The sequence below is a fragment of the Mus musculus genome, chromosome 10 (assembly GCF_000001635.26).
Source record: "Mus musculus strain C57BL/6J chromosome 10, GRCm38.p6 C57BL/6J".
NCBI lineage: Eukaryota > Metazoa > Chordata > Mammalia > Rodentia > Muridae > Mus > Mus musculus.
The window spans coordinates 42,306,926-42,329,822 of record NC_000076.6 but is presented as its reverse complement, the minus strand read 5'-3'; the positions used below and the strand labels follow the sequence as shown (position 1 = coordinate 42,329,822).

The 22,897-nt window shown below is 46.4% G+C and overlaps 1 protein-coding gene across 6 annotated transcripts in view; it reads left to right on the top strand.

Annotated features, from left to right (window-relative positions):
- The window catches only part of Afg1l (AFG1 like ATPase), a 165,985-nt gene extending 148,743 nt beyond the window's left edge, over positions 1-17,242 (top strand). For 4 of the 6 annotated variants that reach the window (XM_030245011.1, XM_006512698.1, XM_017313883.2 and 1 more), the window contains 3 exons: positions 11,091-11,231; positions 13,360-13,473; positions 16,207-17,242. In XM_030245011.1, the coding sequence (XP_030100871.1) occupies positions 11,091-11,231; positions 13,360-13,473; positions 16,207-16,332 (381 nt within the window). In that variant the 3' untranslated portion in view covers positions 16,333-17,242. The remainder of the gene's footprint in view (positions 1-11,090; positions 11,232-13,359; positions 13,474-16,206) is intronic. The other 2 variants (NM_001359297.1, NM_145743.2) reach the window with 1 other exon arrangement.
- Positions 17,243-22,897: the final 5,655 nt, after the last annotated feature.

Genomic DNA, 22,897 nt, shown 5'->3' with positions numbered 1-22,897 from the left:
AGTAGCTTGAGGCAAACAGATTTTTGTGAGTTCAAGACCAGCCTGGTCTACACAGCAGGTGTTAGGCTAACTAGAGTTGTCTCAAAAAGGTGGGCATTATATGTGTGCTCAAATGTAAAGGAAAATATACTAGTAGCAATGAGTGAAGAAATAAGAAATCTTAGGTGAGAAATTGAAAATATAAAAAAAGAAACAAATGGAAATTTTAAACAATAATTCTAGACCTGGCACTAGAGAGATGGCGTGGCACTTAGCCACGATGCTGTCACTCAGGACTGGAGTTCAATTCCAAGCACCCACACCTGGCAGCTAATAAGCACCCCTCTCCCACTTCAGGGGATTTGACACCCTTTTTGGCTTACAAGGACAACTGCACTTACATGCATGCCCTACAAACCCCACTCCTGAACATGCATATAAAATAAACCTTAATGCACTTAAAATGCATTTAAAAATAAACCTTAAAATACTCTCAACCTAGGGCCTAGAGTCCCTTTCTAATGTCTCAGATGATAAAGTTTCTTGCCATGTGTGTAGACAAGAGTCTGGATTCTGATTCTGTTACCTGCATAAGAACTAGTGGGTAGTGCATTGTGGCGATGGAGGCATGGAAACCCTGAGACAAGCTAGCTATCTAGACTAGCTCAGTCAGAGCTCCAGGTCCATCAGGAGACTCTACTTCAATAAACAGAGTAGAAAGAAGACAGCCAGAATCAGTCTCTGACCTCCACATATGTGCATGTACATGCACTCCAACAGATGTGTGCCCATACAGATGTGCACACACACACACACACACACAATTATAGACCTAATCCTTTAGAAAACATACTTAATACCAGATTTAAAAAGACAGGAAAATTGCTGATAGGCCGGCATCGTGGCATAGGCCTGCAACCCCAGCTCTTAAGCAGATGTAGAAGGATCCTGTGATCTCTGGTCTGCAGAGTGAGTTTCAAATCCACCAGGCCTACACAGAGCCTCACTAGATGGTCTCAACAACAACAACAACAACAACAACAGCAAAAAGAAAGCATGGGTAGGATGTGGTGGCTCAGTAGAGTGCTTGCCATGCAAGGAAGCTGAGTTTGCTCCTAAGCGCTCATGTCAAAAAGCCAGGCTTGGTGGCATACGCCTGTGGCCCCAGCAGGAAAGAGGCAGAGATAGGCAGGTTCTGGGGCTTCCTGCCTATTCAATCCAGGACCCCAGCCATGGGGTAGCACTGTTCTCGTCCTGGTAGGCTTTTCCACCTCAGTTAACTTAATCTAGAAAAATCCCTCACAAAGCTAGAGCTTTGAGGTCAAAGCCGCGTCCCACGAGTTTGCATCCCTGAACATCGCTCAAACCAGAAAAGATTTTAGGTTTTAGAACTGGGTAGGCTAAGGTGTTCAGGGTTTCCTTGAATGTTTGTCTTTTGATAAAATTTGGGCAGATAAGTCAAGGTTGTCTTCTAGGCAAGAAGATGGAGTGAGTTATTCTCTTCACAGTGTTGTTCGTGCTTTGAAGGGTTTGGCCTTTGCATTCTCAGCAGTGTGGCGAGGCACTTAGCCTTGCTCAGATGAATGGGCGCCTTTACCCAGTACTTTGATGACGTGGAGAGCAGAAGAATGGGAGGGAGGATGATAACTCACAGAGACGTGCACTTTGTTTCCAGGACTAGTTGCGCTTTTCTGACATCCGAGCCCAAGAGGAATCAGTTTGTCCCCAGTGTACCCCCCTCAAAGGAGAACCAAAACCAAGCAACAGCAAAAACCCAAACCATCTAGCTGCAAACAAAACACACGGAAGGAGACCTCTGCACTACACAGCTTTGCCATGTTCAGACATTCCTGAGATTTAACATAAGTTCATTATTAAAGCATTTTCTCCGTCTTGTACCCCAGCTACCCACACGTTGACTTACCTGTGCAAACCCTTTGCTGGTGGGGCCAGAACCTGATCTTGCAGCCCGTGAATAATCTCCCAAATTTCTGGAAAGATCCCAGAACCAGACACATTTACAGTGCTGGCCTTCCTTCTCGCAGACACAGCAAATGCTGCCCTCTGCTGAGGAAGATCAGGAGGCTCCCCTCTGTAAGTGGCCATGCTACCCTGCAGGCGCTGACTTATCATTTGAGCAGAGACATGGTGATGCCGGTTCTTTCACCGCTGTCCTATAGATGTCTGGCTAACCGTATTCCACTTCAAAATGAACAGGGGACAAATGGAAACATTTCAGTGTTGGCTATACAATTTGTCACCTTCTGTGCAGTCAAATACTATCACCCTCTGTGTGAGACATTCATAAAAATGGTTAGCCAGCTGATAAAATATTTTTCTGTGTGAAAAAAGGAAGGAATTGTTATAGGGTTGTTTTAATAGATGAGTTGTGAAATAATTCTAGCACACTTGGACTGTTTTTCTTTCCCTTGATAGATACTGAATATATATACATATATTCAGTATCTGCTCAGTTGCGACTATCCAGATTCGTATCTTTCAGAGAACTAGTTGGCTCGTGTGGTCAGCTAGTCCCTATCGTTTTAGAGAGTGAACTCGATGTGTGCAACAGCCGAGGAGCGTGTTAAATCCTTTAGACCATGGCCCTTAGGGAGACTGAGCTGGAGATGCTGCGCACGTGTAGAGCACGTGCAAGCGTGCACACGTGATTCCCCACTCTGCCCAGTCCATCAGTAAAAACTGAGACATGATGGCCCTAGCCAGTGCAGCCTGGGGTGAGACTTGGAAGTCTCTGTTTCTAGGCTTACTGTGAGAATGCCACTCCCAGGAGTTCCTGCATTAGCACTAATAGAGGCTAGATCTGGTAGACTTAGAAAGAATTTGCCTTTCAACCTTGAAATGACATTCACAAAGGAGGGTGTTTTCCTCAGCATGCCCAAGAGCACCTTTGGAGAGAATCTGTAAGAGTTGCCTCAATGTCCTAGGATAGTAAATATTCCCTTGCTGGGTCTTATGGTCTCATGTTCCTGAGATTTCTCCCATCTGACTCTTGGGGAAATACTTTACTAATAGACTTCAGTGCCCTGTTTTCTAATTACAGATTTGGCATTTGACAGCTATAAGTTGTTTAGTAACATCAACTAGTGTAACCTTTTGGTTTGTTTTAAGAAGGCCGCGTTCACTCTAACTCCCATCAAACATTCATCCCTGGGGTATTTTATGAACTGAGGTATGGCCATTCCTATTGTAAACAAAGCAAGACACCACGCATACTTGTTTAATGAGCTGCTCTCCCGTACTGCTCAAGAGACTTATAAAGAAAAGGCTAAATGGATGAAGAGTGACTCGTAGGATGGTATAATCCGGACAGAGCCTGACACGATAATCATCCTACCTGAGTGGAATCAGCTTTAAAGTAAGGGCAGGAGAAAGCAGCTCAGGCCATGTGGATGGGGACGGGGCATGGAGAAAAGCTCCACTCCTGGCACCAGGGTCAAACCCAAAGCAGACAGCTGTGCTTTGCCTCACACAGGAGAAAGATGCCAGCAAGCGAGCTCTTTATTCCTCAAAGTTTGCCAGAGAAACTGCTACGTGTGATGCAGCTGTACACTCCCGGTAATTAAGGAAAACAAACGCTCTTTGCAAACTCATTATAGATTTAAAGTTCCTTAAGTTTCCATCAGGTTTCCACAGAAACAAAGAGTTTGAGACAATAGTGGGGAATGCACAAACCATCGAATAAGTGGATTTTAATTGTTCCTGTCTCGAAAATTATCCAGATAACCAGGCACATCAAAGACTATTAAACTTTTTAATTGTTCAGGTAGAAAGACGGAGAATGTCATCATTATCTCGCAGAAGAACCCGCTGTAGATAATGCTACTTGAATAACATACTCAAGGATACTACTAAGTGAAGTGCCATTTAGTACTCAGAAGTAATCATGGGTTTTAATTATTCATAGGGCACATGGCATGAATTCACAATATCAGTTATGGTTTCAGAAAGTATCCTATGCTGCGGCTTATGCACGCAGGAGGATGAGCTGCTGCAAGGTAAAAGCACAGGTACCCGCAGCTGCCATGGCATCCCGGGGATGCCGGGTAATTTTACGTTACTGTGGTCAGAAGGTCGGAGAGCCTTCAGAGTTCTTACAGGATTTAGTATTACTCTTCATCCAAGCTATAATTGATTTAGAAGTCTTTTGTTCGTATAATCTTTTTAGACAGAGTCTCACCCATCCCAGGCTGGCCTCAAACCTACTACGTATCAAAGGATGACTTTGACCTCCTAGTCGCTTTGCCTGTACTGCCCAATGCTGAGATTATTGGCAGCTGGAGGAAGTCTTGTGTTTATGACTTACATACAACGCAAGCCTTTGTTCCTTTCTGCTAGGGACCGAAGAAGGTAAGGTAGTGGTGCCCCTCTGAGCCTCCAAGTCTTGTACAGCGATATAGTAAAGGTGACAATGGCGAACCTAAGGAGATTTAGAACCTTCCAAGTTTTTCAGTGCAGTCACGTACTCCTTAACGTCAGTACGGGCTCTGAGAAATGCTTCAGTAAGCAGTTTTGTCAAGTGAACACCATAGGACGTGCTCACGAAAGCATAGGCTCAATGGAGAATCTATTGTTCCTGAGCTGCCAACCTGCACAGTGGGTCACTGCACTGAATACATACCAAAGATGCTTGAAACACAGGAGCAAGTGTTTGCATGGGAAGGTGGAAAGGGTACAGAAAGCTACTAAGATACAGGGCATTTTCAGCTCCTTTATAATTTCATGGACCCCTGTTGTATATAACCCACCATTGATCAAAAACATCATCATGTGGTATGTGATTGTATTTGTATTTGTATTTGTGCTGAATATTTTACACATTGACTTTACATCAGTATTGGGAAGTATGCAGGGGACTGGGTAGCTGAAACTGTGAGATGGCATAGGAGGTAGAGGTACTACAGATGAAGGCACTCATGGGAGCCTGGAAGTCCGAGTCTGATCCCTGGAACCAGCTAAAGGTGGAAGGACAGGACCGACTCCACAGCTGTCTTCTGACTTCCACATGGCTACTCAGACACATCATGCATGTGCATGTGAGCATACATGCACACACACACACACACACACACACACCCCACCACCACCACCACCACCACCACATACATGGTGTTCAAATTATAAATAGGAATTAGTAAAGATATTTAGCCTTGCTTAACATCATCATTCTGTTTTATTCTCTTTTGTCATAATGTATTTTGCTTCTTTTATAAAATATGGAATTTTTTTTTAAAAGAAGCTCTTTAAACACAAAGCTTAATGTACTTGCAGGTAGCAGTTGGTCCCTTTCCTGCTTACATGGCTTGGGCGAAACACAGGTCTTAACACAGCTGTAAACTTTCACTACATTTCTTCCACTCAATGTTTCACATAGGTGTGTCTCCATACCGTAAAATATTTTTATGAACACCATTGTTGTTGGCAACGTCCCATCTGCATGTCTTCTTATTCACTCAGGTTCCCCATCAGATGTCAAGGTCAAGTTTGGTCACACCAATCCAAGTGTCCCTGTGCACAGAGCCCCAAGTGTCCCTGTGTACACACAGCCTCAAGTGTCCCTGTGCACAGACAGCCCCAAGTGTCCTTGTGCACACAGCTATAAGTGTCCCTGTGCACACAGCCCCAAGTGTCCCTGTGCACACAGCTCCAAGTGCCCCTGTGCACAGACAGCTCCAAGTGTCTCTGTGTACACAGCTCCAAGTGTCCCTGTGCACAGACAGCTCCAAGTGTCTCTGTGTATACAGCTCCAAGTGTCCCTGTGCACACAGCTCCAAGTGTCCCTGTGCACACAGCCCCAAGTGTCCCTGTGCACACAGCCCCAAGTGTCCCTGTGCAGTCTTTTGTTGGATCTCAATTCCTTTGTCCTTCTGATTTCTAGGTGGCTGAGTCAAGTTTATACCTTGTAAAAGGCTCTTCGTTGAGTCTGACATGTTGTTTTCTGGAATAAGTGGATAAACTCTGTCTTCAGTGAGCTGCAGGCATGGTCATGTGCTTGCCTGCGTGGAGCAGCTGTTTATTTCCTTTGCGAGGCCAGTATGTGAGACATGGCCTGTCGCTATCACGTCATCCTTCTTCAGCGATTATGGCTCCTCTGCTCTTACCTCGTAGCCCTGACACTTCATGTAGATTTCGTTCTGTGAATTGTCATTTAAACCCCACATTCATATTTCTGTTGGCGTGCTCCTAAGATGCTGCTCTCCCCTAGCACTCTCTTCACATCGGCCCATTCTTTTCTCGCTACTCTGCACTTTCAGTCATTCGCTCCCAAGTCTTCCTGCATCCTGCCAGGGTGCTACATAATTTCCTAACTTTTTTTTACTTGACTCCTGTATGTAGTAAATCATAATATTTATTTCTGGAAATGAGATGTATACTGTGGCATGAAATCTGAGGTCAATACAGGAGTCAGCGGCATCAAATAAATCACTGAATATATAGTTACATGTTTTTACCAGTAATGTAGAACTGGGAAATCTAGACCAAATTTTTCTACATGTGCTGAACTTGTTATCAATAATGAGAACACGGAATTCTGTAGTAGCTCTCGCTGGTGAGCATGGTTCCTTTAGCGATTGCTGCATAATGAATCCTCCCCAAACTCAGTGGACTACAACAATAAGCATTCATTCCTGCCCTCTGATGTCCTGGTCAGCTGGGACGGTCTTTTGATCGCTGTTGGACTAGCTTTGGCATCTGCAGTTTTGCTGATCTGAGCTGGACTCTTGTCTGTTTGGGGACCTGCCAGCTTTATGCTAGTCCAGGGTCCGTTCTCGTCAAGGCAATCAGCCTTCCTGCGTTCTCTGCAGCAGTTGATCTAGGTGTGCAAGAGCCTTAGGTGCTGAGACCTAAGCTTAGAACTCGAAACTGTCTTATGCCACGTTCTAATGGCCCCGGATTACAAACCGGGGCTGAAGAGTGGGCAGATCCCTTCACTTCCTGTCTTAGTATAGCTGGGTAATCACAGTCCATACGGGCATAGACAAGCAAGCAGGAACACGTGGAGCCGTTCCCAGGCGTCCACACCCCACATGGGCATCCTGCATTTCTCCAAAAAACATGTCAGAGGTTTTAACTTGTAATTTTCTAGAATATTTTTCGAATTGCATTGAATGGTTCCAAACGTTTTAAACACTGAATGCCAGAAAGCAAGGGATTGCATGGCAGCACTGTCTATGTATAGTCTCCTATAGTCTCCATGATGACTGGCATACATCAAAAGTGATACCGTTTGTGTATTACAGCACTATCAGCAGCAATATGTTTTCAGTGAAAACATCTGATTCTGTATGTTATAGAGTGAGAAATAGTTATCGGGTAGCTAGGCATGGTGGTACACACCTTTAATCCCAGCGCCCGGGAGGCAGTAACAGATGGATCTCTGTGAGTTTGAGGCCAGGCTGATTGACTGAGCAAAGTCTAAGTCACCAAAGCTATATAGTGAAATATGGTGTGTGTATGTGTGTGTGTGTGTGTGTGTGTGTGTGTGTGTGTGTGTGTGTGTGTCTGTGTCTGTGTGTCTGTGTGTCTGTGTCTGTGTGTCTGTGTTTGGAGACCAATGAGTTCTAAAGAAAGAACTGGGCTTCTCTCCTGGCAGGCTTGTATGTTATCAGTATATGTCTCTACTTACTCATTTCATAAATATTACGCACTTCCTACATTCTGTGCACCGTGTTAGAGCGAGCGTAGTGGAGGCCTGGGCTCCGCCCCCTGGCCATGCATTGAGGACAAGGTCTGGTACAGAAGCTGTTTGTCACCTACATAGGACTTGATGGGCAGAGGCCATGTAGAGCATGGTAGGAAGAGTGGAGGCAGCAATGTCCTTTCCTGAAGGACAGACCAGGTCAGTACAGATGTTGGCTCACTGAGGCTACCTGACCTCATGACCTCATGAAAGGATTACTGAATTGTTACTGGGTCATAGCTGCGCACTGAACGTGGCATGCTAAGGAGTGTCCCATGCGCCCTCTTCCGTGAATCTGTAAGCGACCAGCATTTCCTGAGTATGTACTTGGTAGTCAAGACATTGAGTCCTCAGGACAAGCCTGCTAGATGGAATCTCCTTCACTGGTGAAGAAACCAAACTTCAGAGCAGTCTGCTCAAGGCTGCCTGACTACAAGGAACGGGCCCAGCATCTCCAACCCCTCCATTGCCCTGCCTGATGAAACATAACTTTTCTAATTAATAAGCACTTGTGTAGCTCACCAGAGTCAGTCCTGAATTTTCCTTTCAGTATTATAGACATTTAAACAAAGCCACTATGTAAAATATTTACTAAGCAAAAACCCTCTTTGTTTCTTCCTTTTTTGCTTGTTTGGGTTTTGTTTGTTTGTTTGTTTGTTTGTTTGTTTGTTTGAGACAAGATCTCTCTATGTAGCCCTGGCTATCCTGAAACTTACTATGTAGACCAGGCTGTCCTTGAACTTAAAGAGATTCACCTCTCTCTGCCTCCCAGTACTGGAATTTTAAAGGCATGCACCATCATACCTGGCCTGTTTTCATTTTTTTTCATGGTTTTTGGAGATAGAGTCTCAAGTGTCTGAAGCCGACCTCAAGCTCACTTTGTAGCCCTGGCTGACCTTGGCTTTGATCCTCTTCCTCCACCCTCCAAGTGCTGAGACCCAGGGGTCACCACACCGACTTTCCACAGGGCTAGATGGGACTTTTTGCATGTGAGGTACTCACTCCACCAGCCAAGCCCTGCCCCGGCTCACAAGTTCCCACTTTATATTTTAAATCCATTTTATTGGCGCTTACATCCTTTGGAAACGTCTTCACTAATTAGTACACCCGTTCTTCTCTCTGGCGTTTGTAAAGAAGGAAGCCATCTTGCCCTCTATCTATGGCCTAACATGGTTTTTGTTCTAATTGGATATTTTCTTTATTTACATTTCAAATGTTATCCCCTTTCCCCCCTCCCAGAAATCCTCTATACCATCCACCTCCCCCTGCTTCTATGAGGGTGTTCCTCTACCCACCCACCCACCCATTCCCACCTCCCCGCCCTCCATTCCCCTACACTGGGGCATCAAGCCTTCACACAACCAAGGACCTCTTCTCCTACTGATGTCCAACAAGGCCATCCTCTGCTACATATGCAGCTGAAACCATGAGTCCCTCCATGTGTACTCCTTGCTTGGTGGCTTAGTGCCCAGGAACTCTGGGGGGTCTGGTTGGTTAACATTGTTGTTCCTCCTATGGTGTTGCAAACCCCTTCAGTTCCTTCAGTCCTTTCTCTAACTCCTCCATTGGGGACCCTGAGCTCAGTCCATTGGATGGCTGTGAGCATCCACCTCTGTTTTTGTCAGGCTCTGGCAGGGCCTCTCAGGAGACAGCTATAACAAGCTCCTGTCAGCAGCATTTCTTGGCATCCACAGTAGTATCCGCATTTGGTGGCTGTATATGGGATGAATCCCCAGGTGGGGCAGTTTCTGGAGGGCCTTTCCTTCCGCCTCTGCTGTACACCTTGTCTCCATAGTTGCTCCATAGTATTTTGTTCCCCTTTCTATGAAAGACCAAAGCATCCACACTTTGGTCTTCCTTCTTCTTGAGCTTCATGTGGTCTGTGAATTGTATCTTGGGTATTCCAAGCTTTTGGGCTAATATCCGCTTATCAGTGAATGCATATCATGTGTGTTCTTTTGTGACTGGGTTACCTCACTAAGGATGATATTTATTTTAATGTGGTAAAATGAAATGAACGCAGACTTTACCACTGGAGCTGTGGGTAGTTTGGCAGGAACTTAGTGCAAGCCCACTGTGTCTCGGCCGTCAGCACCGTCCTCTTGAACATTTCCATCATCCCTGGCTGCACACACTGAAGAGCAACTTCACGTTTCCTCAGCGACTGTTGCTTCTACAGAAGAGGGAGCCTATAATACACTTTACTTTCTTTATGTGAGTGGACACAGAACTGTTTTCCTGATATGAGGGAGGGGAATATTTGCTAATATAATGGCAAATGCAGGACCTACTGACAAAAGTGTGCAGTTTGTGAGACAGCCCAGTGAGCACGACCCTGGTTTCCAGTTGCCCTCAGCACTCCAGCGCACCGCTGATCGTGGTTGGTTTGATAAAAAAACCCACAAAGCACCAGCTTAATTATAAGAACCACATACCAAGCATGAGGTTTTTACACATTCTTTGCATATGCTTTCTGATTTACAGAAGGGGAGGTGACCCGAACTGATTTCAAAAGAGACACGTAGCTTTGGAGCAGAGGGGCTGTAAAGCCATTCTCTCATGCTAGCGCACCATTTGCCCTTTCCCTGACTTGTGATTCCATGGGTCCCCAAGGTCCCTGCTGTGACTCTAATGTCAGGCAGATGCACGTGGCTGCCCTATGGTTTGGGGGTACAGACATTGGTTAGTTCCCATTGGGACTGGTATGCCTTCACATACGGGGCTCATTTGGCCTCAGCTGAATCACTTGAGCTCAAAATAGTAATCACAAAAATGGCCAAGCCTGGCAGAGGGGTGCATACCTCCAACCTCCATACTCTGGAGGCTGAGGCAGGAAGATCACTGTGAGTCCCAAGACAGCCTGAGCTAGGCAGTGAATTCCAGCCAACCTAGAGTACATAGACACTTTTCTCAAAAACAACAAAAATGGCTTAGACTCATAGGCATGCCCCAGCCTCTGTGCTGAGTGTTACTTAGCCAGTCCTCATGATTCTGTGAGGCAGAGATGAGAAAGACCACATAAAGTACCCCAAGGGCTCAGTTAATCAGCAGTACGCAGAGCAGACACAGTGAGCTCTTCTCAGCAGGAGGAGCCCTTGGAAGAGAATCAGGGTTAAACTAGAAATTGCCCCACTCGAAGCCTGGAGCTTTTCCATGGCAAAGAGAGTGCTGTGGCTTCAGCCAGGCTTAGGCACAAGGTCTGGGGATGGAAACCCCAACCAGGGAAGATGGAAGAAGGGCAAGGGTCCTTACAATTTGTCATGTACATGCCTGTGTCCTTACCTGGCCTTTAAAAACTGCCTCATCGGGTCTAGTCACCCTAAAGTTACCATCTAAATCCCTCTGTGACAAGCTTTCCAATTAAATGATTCCAAAGATGACCACAGCTCCCTTCTCTCTGTTTTACTTACAGCCACTTGGAGCAAGTGACTATTTGGAATTATCAAAGAATTTTGATACGGTAATCATACGAAACATTCCGCAGTTTTCACTGGCAAAGAGGACGCAAGCGAGAAGATTCATCACTCTCATTGATAACTTCTATGACTTCAAGGTAAGGATGGACGCCATGTTCCCAGAGCTAAGCATTGAGGGCTGTGAAGTCAGATGGCCTGGGCCAGAATCGCGGATATGCTAACTCCTTTATTGCTCTGTTACTCACTGCAGTAGTGTCAAGCTCCGTTACAAGCTGCTCTCTGCTACATCCATGTCCTGTTATCCCACAAGTAGATTGTGTACAGCAGGCCGAGTGTCAGTGCTCACACGTCAGTGCGAGAATGACGAATGACCCTTTGCCTAACAGAAATGTTCCCTGTGATCTCCCAGAGCCACCCAGGAACTAACCAGCAAGAGACAGCATGCTATTCTGGTTTTAATCCCTGTGTCTTAGCCAGGCAGTGCAGAGCCATTGCCTGACCATGAAAAGCCATCTAGCCTAGTGGTTAAGGAGCAGAGCCTGGCACCAGGCTGTCTGTGCTGGAGACTGGCTCAGCCTCTGAGATCGGCTTCCTTCTGTAGAAGCGAGGGGTAATAGTGATACTTGCATGATTCTGTGAGGAAGAAATGTGGCAGCTTACAATCCGGGTGAGCCCCTCTTCACAGTGTACACCCCAAAAGAAGATACCCACAGTAAAAATAGTTTAAGCATTTTTTTGTTTGTTTGTTTGTTAACAACGAAAGATCTCCCTGCCTAGTCTTTGCTCAGACTTAAGCAGTAATTCTAAAGCCAAGGGGATTTTGTAGGAAAGGAGGAAGGAGCAGAAGGTGGGAGCGTTTAATGCTTCATTTACTCATCCATTCAACGACCTCCGAGATCCCGAGCAAGATGCCAGGCTGAAGGACAGTGGCACTGAGACACTGTGGTCGCCGTCCAGGGGTCCAGGGCCAGGCAGCATGGACTTCATGCCTGTGGAGGTCATGGCCCTCTACTACACCGAGAGACCCAGCTTCTCTATAGGGATAAAAGCTTTACCTGGCAGTGTGTGACAGAATACTCAAAGTACCCCCGACATTTATTCTAACTAAACCACATATTTAGAGATTTTTATTCTCTTTTAAAGAACGATCAGAATTATCTTATTTCAGAAATTGAGAGCATTAAGCAGACATTATTCTAGAATGTATTCATGAAGATTTGTGAAGTAGGACATTCCATTTAAGTAAGGGAAAGAGTACCAGTTGTGATTGGAGGATTTAGTGAATGGGAGTGTAGGTTCTGAAGCCAGCTTGTTGTCTTAAAGGGTGGCTGGTTTACTTGAATGGTGACTTTTGAAAGGCTCACGACAAATCTGGCTCTATAAACATCAAGAGGGATATGTTTGGGAGCTGGGCATGGTGTACATGCCTGTAATCCTGCTGTGTGGGAGGAAGAGGCAGGGATATAATGGGTTAGGGGATAGCCTGAGCTACATCTGCCTGAAAGAGCAAAATTACCTGAACAAGTATGATAAACTAATGGACATAAAATATATAAAAGACATGAACTGTTTTCAAGCTGTGATCATGTCGGCCTATTCACCCAATACTGAGATAATGAGAGGAAATTGATGTAATTCCATCTGAAGAGTACCCTGCAGGATGCTAATAGAAAAAAGGTCTGGAGAAATGACTCCATGGCTCAGAATGAGTACAGCTCTTCCAGAGAACCCAAACCCACGTTGGGCACTTACAACTGCCTCTAACTCCAGCTCCAGGGATCCTACACCCTTTCCTGAGCCCCATGGGCACCCATGCACATACCCACACACAGACATAGATGATTGAAAATAAATATTAAACATAGAAAAGGATTCAGGCAGATCTTTGTGGAATTATCATGACCCCAGGCCCCCATCCCCCTTACTCGTCCTGTATTGGGAGGTTTTCAACATGAGCTTTGGAGAGGCCTCGGACATCCAAACCAGAGACATAAAGGAAGACCACCAGACCCGGGGGTCTGGACTGAGACTGCCACAGGCCTGGGGTTCCCTGTATAAGGCCCTGCTGTCTGCTTCACAGCACGGTCTAAGCTGTGTGGAAATGCTTTGGTAAGTGCTGTGTGGTTTTCAAACATCACATAAGTACAAGCTACTAGGAAAAAAAAAAAACCACAGACATTGTAAAAGCAAAGACCCAAGCTCCTTAGGTGACAGACAAGTTTTATCTTGTGAGCAGAGTCCCACCGTCCTCTCTTCCTGGCTCAGGTGCGCATTATCTGCTCCGCTTCAGCTCCGATCTCAAGCTTGTTTCTGCATCAGCATCAGGACAGTGAGTCGGACCAAAGCAGAATCCTGATGGATGATTTGGGGCTGAGCCAGGTAGGTGATGCTAACTTCATTTCGTTTTATTATCAAATGGCTCAATGGTTTAGAGTCTGATGCACGCCACGTTTTGCAGAAGGAATGCAGTGTAGAGTTAGCCATCAAGCAGTGCTGTCCAGCCGGCTCTGGCTCAATGGCAGCACACTGAGTCTCATCTTGGAGCCCCTGTTGATTGTGTAATCCTTCCCTCCATTGTCACATCGCAGAAACAGAGTCCCGAGAGAACCTAGCAAGTCCCAGCTTAAAAAAGAAATCTATGCTTTAGTCCCAGACATTTCATTAAGGAAACACTTAACAGAGAAAGCACCTCTGGGTGCCAGGCTTAGGGATGCTCTGCAGGAAACAAACTGATATGGTCTGGGGTTTCTCTGGAGTTTGAACTCTGGATTCATCCAAGGCCGATCAGGATTCCCTTCTTCTGTGAAAGCGTTTGGGGGTATATTGAACAGCTATGAAACCATTAACCTATTAGTCAAAAGTTAAACTGTCAGCACTGGGATTGGAGAGATGGCTCAGTGGTTCAGAGCACTGACTGCTCTTCCAGAGGACCTGGGTTCGATTCCCAACCCCCACATGGCAGCTAACAAGTTCTAGGGTATCTGATGCACTTTTTGGGCTTCTGTGCAACATGGTGCATAGACACATGCGCAGGCAAGACACCCATACATGTAAAATAAATAATTAAATCTTAAACTTAACTGCCAAGAATGGGGACAGCATTCTTCCAGGCCCAACAGTAAATTCTTTTCGACCCGAATAGACGTTTTTCATCTTTGGGTAAAATTTGAAAACATGATTGTTTTATGTGACCTACTCTTCAGACCACTGTAGCAAAATAGCGTAACATATATGGCATATCCACCATGGAAGCTGTTTCTCACAGTTCTGACTCGGAGGTCAAGTTATTTTGTCATATGCCTCATGTGGCAGAAGGAAGGGTCATCCTGGGTCTTCCTTGGGAAGACACCATTGCTATTCTTGAGGACCCCACTCTCAAGAATTAATCAACAGAGCCCCAAGGCTCTGTCACATAATGTCACTCCTTTGAGGGTGAAGGGCTAAGGTTTCTTTCTTTTAAAAAAAAAATTGTGTGTGTGTGTATATATATATATATATATATATATACACACACACACACACACACACACAAACACACACACACACACACACACCACTCACTGTAGCTGTTTTCAGGCACACCCAAAGAGGGCATCAGATGTCATTACAGATTATTGTGAGCCACTATGTGGTTGCTGGGATTTGAACTCTGGACCTTTGAAAGAGCAGTCATTGCTCTTAACCGCTGAGCCATCTCTCCAACAAGGGCTAAGGTTTCAACATGGACATTTTGGAAGATACAAACATCCAGACTATAGTGGTATAGGATTAACTGTTTAAAACCCCCGTGTGAGGGCTAGAGAGATGGCTCAGCAGTTAAGAGCACCAATTGCTCTTCCAGAGGTCCTGAGTTCAATTCCCAGCAACCACATGGTGGCTCACAACCACCTGTAATGGGATCCAATGCCCTCTTCTGGTGTGTCTGAAGAGAGCAATGGTGGTGTACTCATATGCATAAAATAAATATATAAATCTCTTCCAAAACAAAACAAAACAAAAACCCATGTGAGAGCTATAGCTATGTTGCCTCTCAAGGTGTAATGCCTATTATACAGTCCTTGTCCTTGTTGATTTCCAGGCATGTACCCAAGGGGCTAGTCAGTCAAGTTAGTTTCTCACAGAGGCTCTTAACATGTTTGCAAGAGTCGGGGTTCAGACACAGGCCCATGTGAGCTCAGGCCATCGTGGAGAAGTCGGGGAACGTGACTCAGAGTCCTAGAGTCACGGGGACCCTGTGGGGAAGATGGGTTCAGGAGCATAGATAGACATTTTCTCTGGAAGAACTTAAGAGCAAACCCCCAAGGAGAGAAAGGAAAATCCAAAGCCATCCTCATGACCACACGCCATGTTGACATTCCCAGTCCTAAGGGTGCTGCCTGGAGTCACAGCGGAAGGCTCCCAGCCAACCGCCTCAGCAGATACCAAATACCTGCAGCGAGGACCAAAGCTGCTCTACTCTTTACAAAGTCGGATCAGGCAGGTTCTCCAGGGCCAGGAGCCACAGAACCTCCCAGCCTCTCAGTCTAGAAAGGGCTCCTTGAAGAGCTTCCTAAATTATTAGAATTGCTGATCTCTCTCTCCCTCTCTCTCTCTCTCTCTCTCCCCCCTCTCTCTCCTCTCTCTCTCTCTCTCTCTCTCTCTCTCTCTCTCTCTCTCTCTCTCTCTCTCTCGGGTGGGGGTGGGGTGGGAGGGTAAGACAGTGTTGTTTTGAATTTACAATCTTCCTGTCTTAGCCTACGGAGTTCTGGGATTAGAGGGCAAATCACCGTGCCTGGCAAAATTATTTTTGCTCTTGGCTGCTTTTGGAGAGAGATTTCTTTCTAGCATGTTCCTTTAGAATTTGCAGCAAACTTCCATTCTGAGCAAAACCTTTCTGTTCTTGGCTTTGAGCTAATATTCTTTTCTTCTTCTTCTTCTTCCTGGTTCTGTTGATTATCTATTGGTTTACGTCAGTTGATACTTTAGTCCCATTTGAGAGATTACCTATGGAAAAATATATTATCTAAGTCGATTAGGGTGAAGGTTTCTTTAAACCGGGGTTTGTTTCTGCAAGACTTCCTTCCGAGTAACGGTTCTCACAGTGGCTGGCTTCTGGGTCTGTTCTGCTCACAGGACTCAGCCGGGCTCTCCATGTTTACGGGGGAGGAGGAAATCTTCGCCTTTCAGCGCACCATTTCCCGGCTCACAGAGATGCAGACGGAGCAGTACTGGATTGAAGGGGACAGAAGCAGGAAGTAACTGCCACTTTGACAAGATTAAAAGGAAAAGGTGACTGGTTAGGGCTGCGAGACAGTGAGATGTCACTGCGAGACGTCACTGCGTCACCGAGACGTGACGGGGATCATTTCGTCATCATCAATGCACTTTGCCCTCTGGACTGCTGCGTCTGTGGCAGTGGATGGACACACTGAAGAATTCTGTCTCCTTTGTAGATCCGAGTTTATTTATAAAGTGGAATCATCACTCTTGAAGATTACTGCAAACCCTGACATGTGTGCGCTGTCTGAATCATGAACGCACAGGCAGAGTATGCAGGATGTCTGTGCACCTCCCAGCTTCGGCTGCACAGTAGTCACACTGTAGAAATACATTCGCTGTAAGAAACAAGTGGCATCCTACTGTTCAGGTTAAAACAAAGAAAGCCTTCTGAACATAACTGAAGGGAAAAGCACTTTACGTTGGCCTCTGTATTCCTGTCAGTTAGTTGGTTAGGAATGGCAATAACCTTTGGGCCTCAAGGTTTCCTCAGCTCTAGAAAGAACACGTGTCTAACCAGCAGATCCAGGTTAGCAGGCAGTGCCTGAGCCCATGAGGACATAGGTTATAAAGCCATCAGGTAAGGAGCAAGTAGAAAATTCCAGCTGATTGGCAGGTCTCCCCTCTGACAGACAGCCAAAATGGGGCAGGTTCCAGGATCCTGATTGGTCGAGTGCTGGAGGAGGCAGAGCCAGAGCCACACCCACAGGAGCATGGACCATCCCTCCCTCCCCCCATCACCCAAGGTTTCCACTCTGTTCACTAGCTTCTGCTTGCACTACAGAGTCCACTCCCTGTCCTTGATCCTGAGTCACAGAGTTGGGCCTTGTAGGAAACTGGAAGGACACTTGATAAATCTTCTATAAATAAAAGTTGGTTTCTCCTTCATTGAGCTTGTCTGATTCATTTATGTAAAATCCATCTTTGCTGAATTTTATCACCAAAGGGAATTGGGTTGCAGTTATTTTAAAGGGCTGGAGAGATGTGTTGGTAGTTAAGAATGCTCGCTGATCTCCCATAGGACCAGAGTTCAATTCCTAGCACCCATTTTGGGTGGTCCGAAACAATCTGCAACTTAACTCCAGGGGCACCCACATGCACATGCTCACCTACCCGCACAGACAAACATACATACACATACATTAAAAATAACTCTTGTTTTTTAAAGAAGAGAATCTTAAGTTCTGGGCCAGTGAGATGGTTCAGCAGACAAAAGAAGCTTGCGGCACAGCCATGACAGTGTGTGGTTCAATCCCCAGGAGCCAGAGCTGACGGAGAGAACCAGTTTGTCCTGACTGCCACACCCATGCCTGTACTTACCACACACACACACACACACACACACACACACACACACACACACACACACACACACACACAGTTTAAAAACCTTAATTCCTTTTCAGAAAAGAAAAACTATGACCCCCCCCCCCATGTGAAAATCAACTGTTTGGGAGAGTAGTCAGTCATGTGCCTCGTATCAATATAAATACATTCCATGAGGCTATTTGTCATTTAATGATCTGTCCACATTCTATTTTAGATATTAACTCTTTTATGTCAAGCAGAGAGATAACCAGAGAAGCCAAGCATTGGAAAAGTCTGAATTAGGGCTTCTGAACGTTAAATGTGGTATGACTGTATGTATGATCATACAGATGGATGGATGGATGGATGGATGGATGGTTGGATGGGTGGATGGTTGGCAGATGGATGATGGATGGATGGGTAAATGGAAGGGTGGATGGATGGGTGGCAATGGATGGATGGGTCGGTGGGTGGATAGATGGATGGGTGGGTGGCAGATGGATGGATAGAAGGGTGGATGGATGGGCAGGTGAATGGGTGGACAAATGGCAGCTGGATGATGGATGTATAGGAGATGGATGGATGGATGGATGGATGGATGGATGGGTAGGTGGGTGGGCAGATGGATTTTTGTGATGCTGGCTACCAAACTCGGGGTCTTCCCCTATGCTAGGCAAGTGCTGCACCACTGAACTATATCACTACCTGGAAGATACTTTTCCTGAAGTGAGACACTGAATTCCATAGAGAATAAATGAAGAGAGAAGGCCTGGAGAGATGCTCAGTGGTTTGGAGTGTGTACTGCTCTTGCAGAGGACCTGAGTTTTGTTCTCAGCAACCACAATACGCAACTCTGATCTCTTCTAGCTTCCAAGGGCACCTGCACACATGTACACACACACACACACACACACACACACACACACACTTAAAAAAAAAACTCCTTGAAGAACATAGCTCACTATGTCCCAAGTTAATACTAGATAGTTCAGTTATATTGGTTTACAAAGTAGACCTACAAAGAGAATTACAGATCAGGAAACTAAGGCCTAGGAGACTGAAGTCACTGGAGGTCACTTCAGAGGTTCACATCTCACATCTATGAATTCATTTCATTTTACCGTGTAGAAACAGAACCATTTGATCATGACTTGTGAGTATCCACGCACTAACAGCACAGCTGCTGTTCTGAGCTAAGTAGAAACAGCTTAACTTTGTTTTTAAATCGTGTGTGTGTGTGTGTGTGTGTGTGTGTGTGTGTGTGTGTATCTGTGTGTGGTGTCTCTGTGTATATCGGTGTCTTTGTATGTCTCTGTATCTCTATTTGTGTGTGTGTATGTGTGTGTCTGTTTGTGTGTCTCTCAGTATATCTGTGTGTGTGTGTCTGTGTGTGGTGTCTCTGTGTGTGTCTCTGTAGGTCTCTGTATCTGTGTGTGTGTCTGTGTGCCTCAGTGTTTCTATGTGTGCCTCTATGTAGGTCTCTGTGTGTATGTGTGTCTGTGTGTCTCAGTGTCTTGGTGTGTATGTGTGTGCTTCTATGTAGGTCTGTGTGTGTGTCTCAGTGTCTCTGTGTGTATGTATGTGCCTCTGTGTAGGTCTGTGTGTGTGTATGTGTGTGTATGTGTGCCTCTGTGTAGGTCTCTGTGTGTGTGTCTCAGTGTCTCTGTGTGTATGTGTGTGCCTCTGTGTAGGTCTGTGTGTGAGTATGTGTGTGTGTGTCAGTGTGTATGTGTGTGCCTCTGTGTAGGTCTGTGTGTGTGTATGTATGTGTGTGTCAGTATGTATGTGTGTGCCTCTGTGTAGGTCTGTGTGTGTGTGTGTGTCAGTGTTTCAGTGTATATGTGTGTGTCTCTGTGTAGGTTTGTGTGTGTCTGTGTGTCTCAGTGACTCAGTGTGTATGTGTGTGCCTCTGTGTCGGTCTCTGTGCACAGTGCTGAGGTCTCAACCCAAGGCCTCACATGCCAGGCATCTGTCTCTCAGCCACGCCCCAATTCTAAAGCTTAGCTTTTGCCTTCCACATTTCTTAAAATGTAATAAAAAAAGACAGTGTAGATGGATAGACAGATGGACAGAGGACTGACCAAAAAAGGAACTGTCCCCGAGTGTATGGTATTGCTGGCACAGTGCCCCCACGCCAGTTTTTGTTCAAGGTCCAGGTTTGGACCTTAAAAGCTTGTTTGGAGATTTCCAAAGAAACATTCCGCACTCTGCACACTACAGTAAGGCAGGCCCCTGTTGGAGAGGGTTGTCTTCAACAGGGAGAAGCTTCAGGAAGGACGCATGGACTGAAGAGGAAAAAGCAGGGGGCACCTACCAACCCAGCCATGTCAGCCAAACCAACGTAGTGATCAGCTCATGGCAGATGGCACAGCCACATCAGCCTCATGCCTGAGGTCAGGCAACTCCCAGTGTAGGTGGCGTGTCACCCTGCTACTGAAGAGTTTAGACAGCGTTTAAAAACACCGTGTCTGTAGGGTGAGCTGTAGCACAAGGCTCTGCCTGCGTTACTGCAGGGTGCACATCTCCCATTCCCTTCTGTCCCTCCAGACCCCCAGCTCCCTAAGCCTTGTTTGGGGAGGCATTGGTGGAAGGGGCTGTATCAGTTGGGAGTGGGGTTCAGAGAGGAGGGCTGGAAGGCCCTGTGAGGGTTCTGCCTCCGTATCAGGAGGCAGGAGGATGGCGTTCACACATGCTGGAAATGATCCATCAGCATCCTGTTCTCTTCCCAAGGTCGGTCTCACAAGTCAGCATGCAAGAAAAAGGGAAAACCAGAAAACAACATGGCAGCCAGACCAAAAGGAAATGGGTGGTGGGATCCTTCAGCAAGCACTCAGATGCCCAGGACCAGAGGGGGCTGGACTCTGAGTGTTCCTCAGACTTGGGGCATTGCATATTTGTAATGAGCTATCTTTGGAATGAGACTACAACTTAAACAGACAATCAATTAAGTTTCACATACACCTTCTACATATAGCACCAAAATAATTTATATGACATTCCTAGTGCACCTGCATTTTAAATACATTCATTCCATGTTATATTATATATTACATGCATGGGTGTGTTGCCCGCGTGTGCATGTGCACCCTGTTGTTCATGCCTGGAATCTTCAAAGACCACAAGAGGGAATCAGATCCCCTAGAACTGGAAATACAGATGGTCGCGAGCTGTCACGTGGGTGCCAGGAACTGAACCTGGGTCCTCGAGGAGAGCATCAAGTGCCCACATTTTGACACTAACTTCTAAACACTTCATTTCCCCGCCTGTAAAATTCACACGTGGAAAAAAAAACCCAAGTGAGTGGGGCCAATATCTCCCAATTCAGCGTTGGAGTGTGTCCGGCCTTGAGTCTGTCCTCATGCTGAGTCAGCATCTCCGGAGGAATCCCAGGATTCCACCTAGGCAGCGGCGAGTCTGTCAGCTCTGGGAGGTCTTCCTCAGCCCTGACTGTGGCCTTAGGTGGTCTGCATTCTTCAAGAACCAGGAAACCCTTGTACTGGTTTTTACTACGTGACTCTTCTCAATTTTCTTTCAAAGGAGTGTTCTGAAGAGAGCAATAGCAAGCTTGCGGCAGATTGGTAGAGGCTTAACTGGGTAACGGGCTGACAACATAATCGGAAAGGTTCCATCCATGACTGTTGTAAATTATCCATCCTTGAGGAATGCGAAACTGAAAATGCAGCCTCCCTGGAGGTTTTCATTCCGGGGAGCAAGGACCGCAGCCCTCAGCCGCACTCCCTCCAAGGACACAGGCTGAGATGCTGGGGGATGTCCTGAAATCCGCTAACAGAAACTGTTGCTCGGTTGGTGGGCTTCAGCCATTTCCCATGACGAGGGCACCATCTTGTGGTCGGTGGGTGAACCGACGGGAAAAGTCTAGAAATTCGGGCTGGGAACTCTCAATGCTTCTTATTCCCAGGCCTGCGCTACCTCCAGAGAGTCAGGCGTCTTTTGAGATCCTCAGTCAATTCAAGAGTGGAGTGTGGTCCCGATATGAGACCCTCTTGTGACTGCTTCGGAGCTCCCTCCCTTTGGCAAGCTTAAATTCCTTCTCTGGGGGAGGGGCTCTGCCCTGGGCTCTCACTCCTAGCTTGGCTGTTCCTAAACAATGACTGGGAACTACAGCACTGTTCCCCTGTCTGTGTGTCTGACTTGGAGTCTTGGCGGGAGCCAACCTGTGGGTAGGAGGGTGGGGGGCTGGGAGGGTGAACTTAACACAAACTGGAATCATCCAAGAGGAGGCAACCTCAACTGACAAAACGCCTCCATAAGATTGGTCTGCAGGCAAGTCTGTGGAGGCATTTTCTTGATTAATGATTGGCTGCTGCCCTGTGAAAAGTAGGCAGTTCCTTCATGGTCTCGGGTTCAGTTCCGGCTTCCTGCCTTGGCTTCCCTTCTATTATAACTGTAAGGTGAGCTAAACCCTTTCTACCCCCAGGCTGCTGTAGGCCATGGCGTCTATCACAGCCATAGAAAGCACACTAGGATGCAGTCATGTGCAACACCACACACACACACACACACACACACAAACTCACACTCACAAGCACACACTCACACACACTCTCAAGCACACACACTCACCCACACCCACACACACACTCGCAAGCACACACCATGGGACTTCTGAAAAAGTTGCCCAGACTGATGAGGCCCAGAAATACAAATAGTGTCTTATTGGTTGTTTTGTGTCGCTATAATAGAATAAATACCAGAGACTGGGCAGCTTATCACAAAGAGATATGTGTATCTATGGAGGAGTCCGTGATGGAGGTACATCTGGTGAGGGCCTTTGCTTTGCATCATCCTGTGGTGGATTTTATAATTGTGAAAACTACATTCAATGTTAGACAAAGCATTCTCTTCACACTCTGTTCCCCGGACCTGGAGTTATAGGCGGTTACAAACCACCACGTGGGTGCTGGGAACAGAATCTGAGTCCTCTGCAGGAGCACCAAGTGCTCTTCACTGCTGCCATCTCTCCAGCCCTGTCACACTGTTCCCAGAATGCATCTCCTCCCTCATTCCCACCGCCGGTTAGACTGTCTGCTACCAAACCCAGCATGGCTCCAGGGACTTGACCTGACTGGGAGCCAAGAGGGAACGAAGAAAGGACAAACAGACACGGATGAGGAGGACATGGAAATCAACCTTGTTAAGGAAAACATGGGATGAAGAGCAGGGGGTGAAGGGGAGGGGGCTGCACAGGGTCCTATAACTCCTCAGAGAACCCTGATCT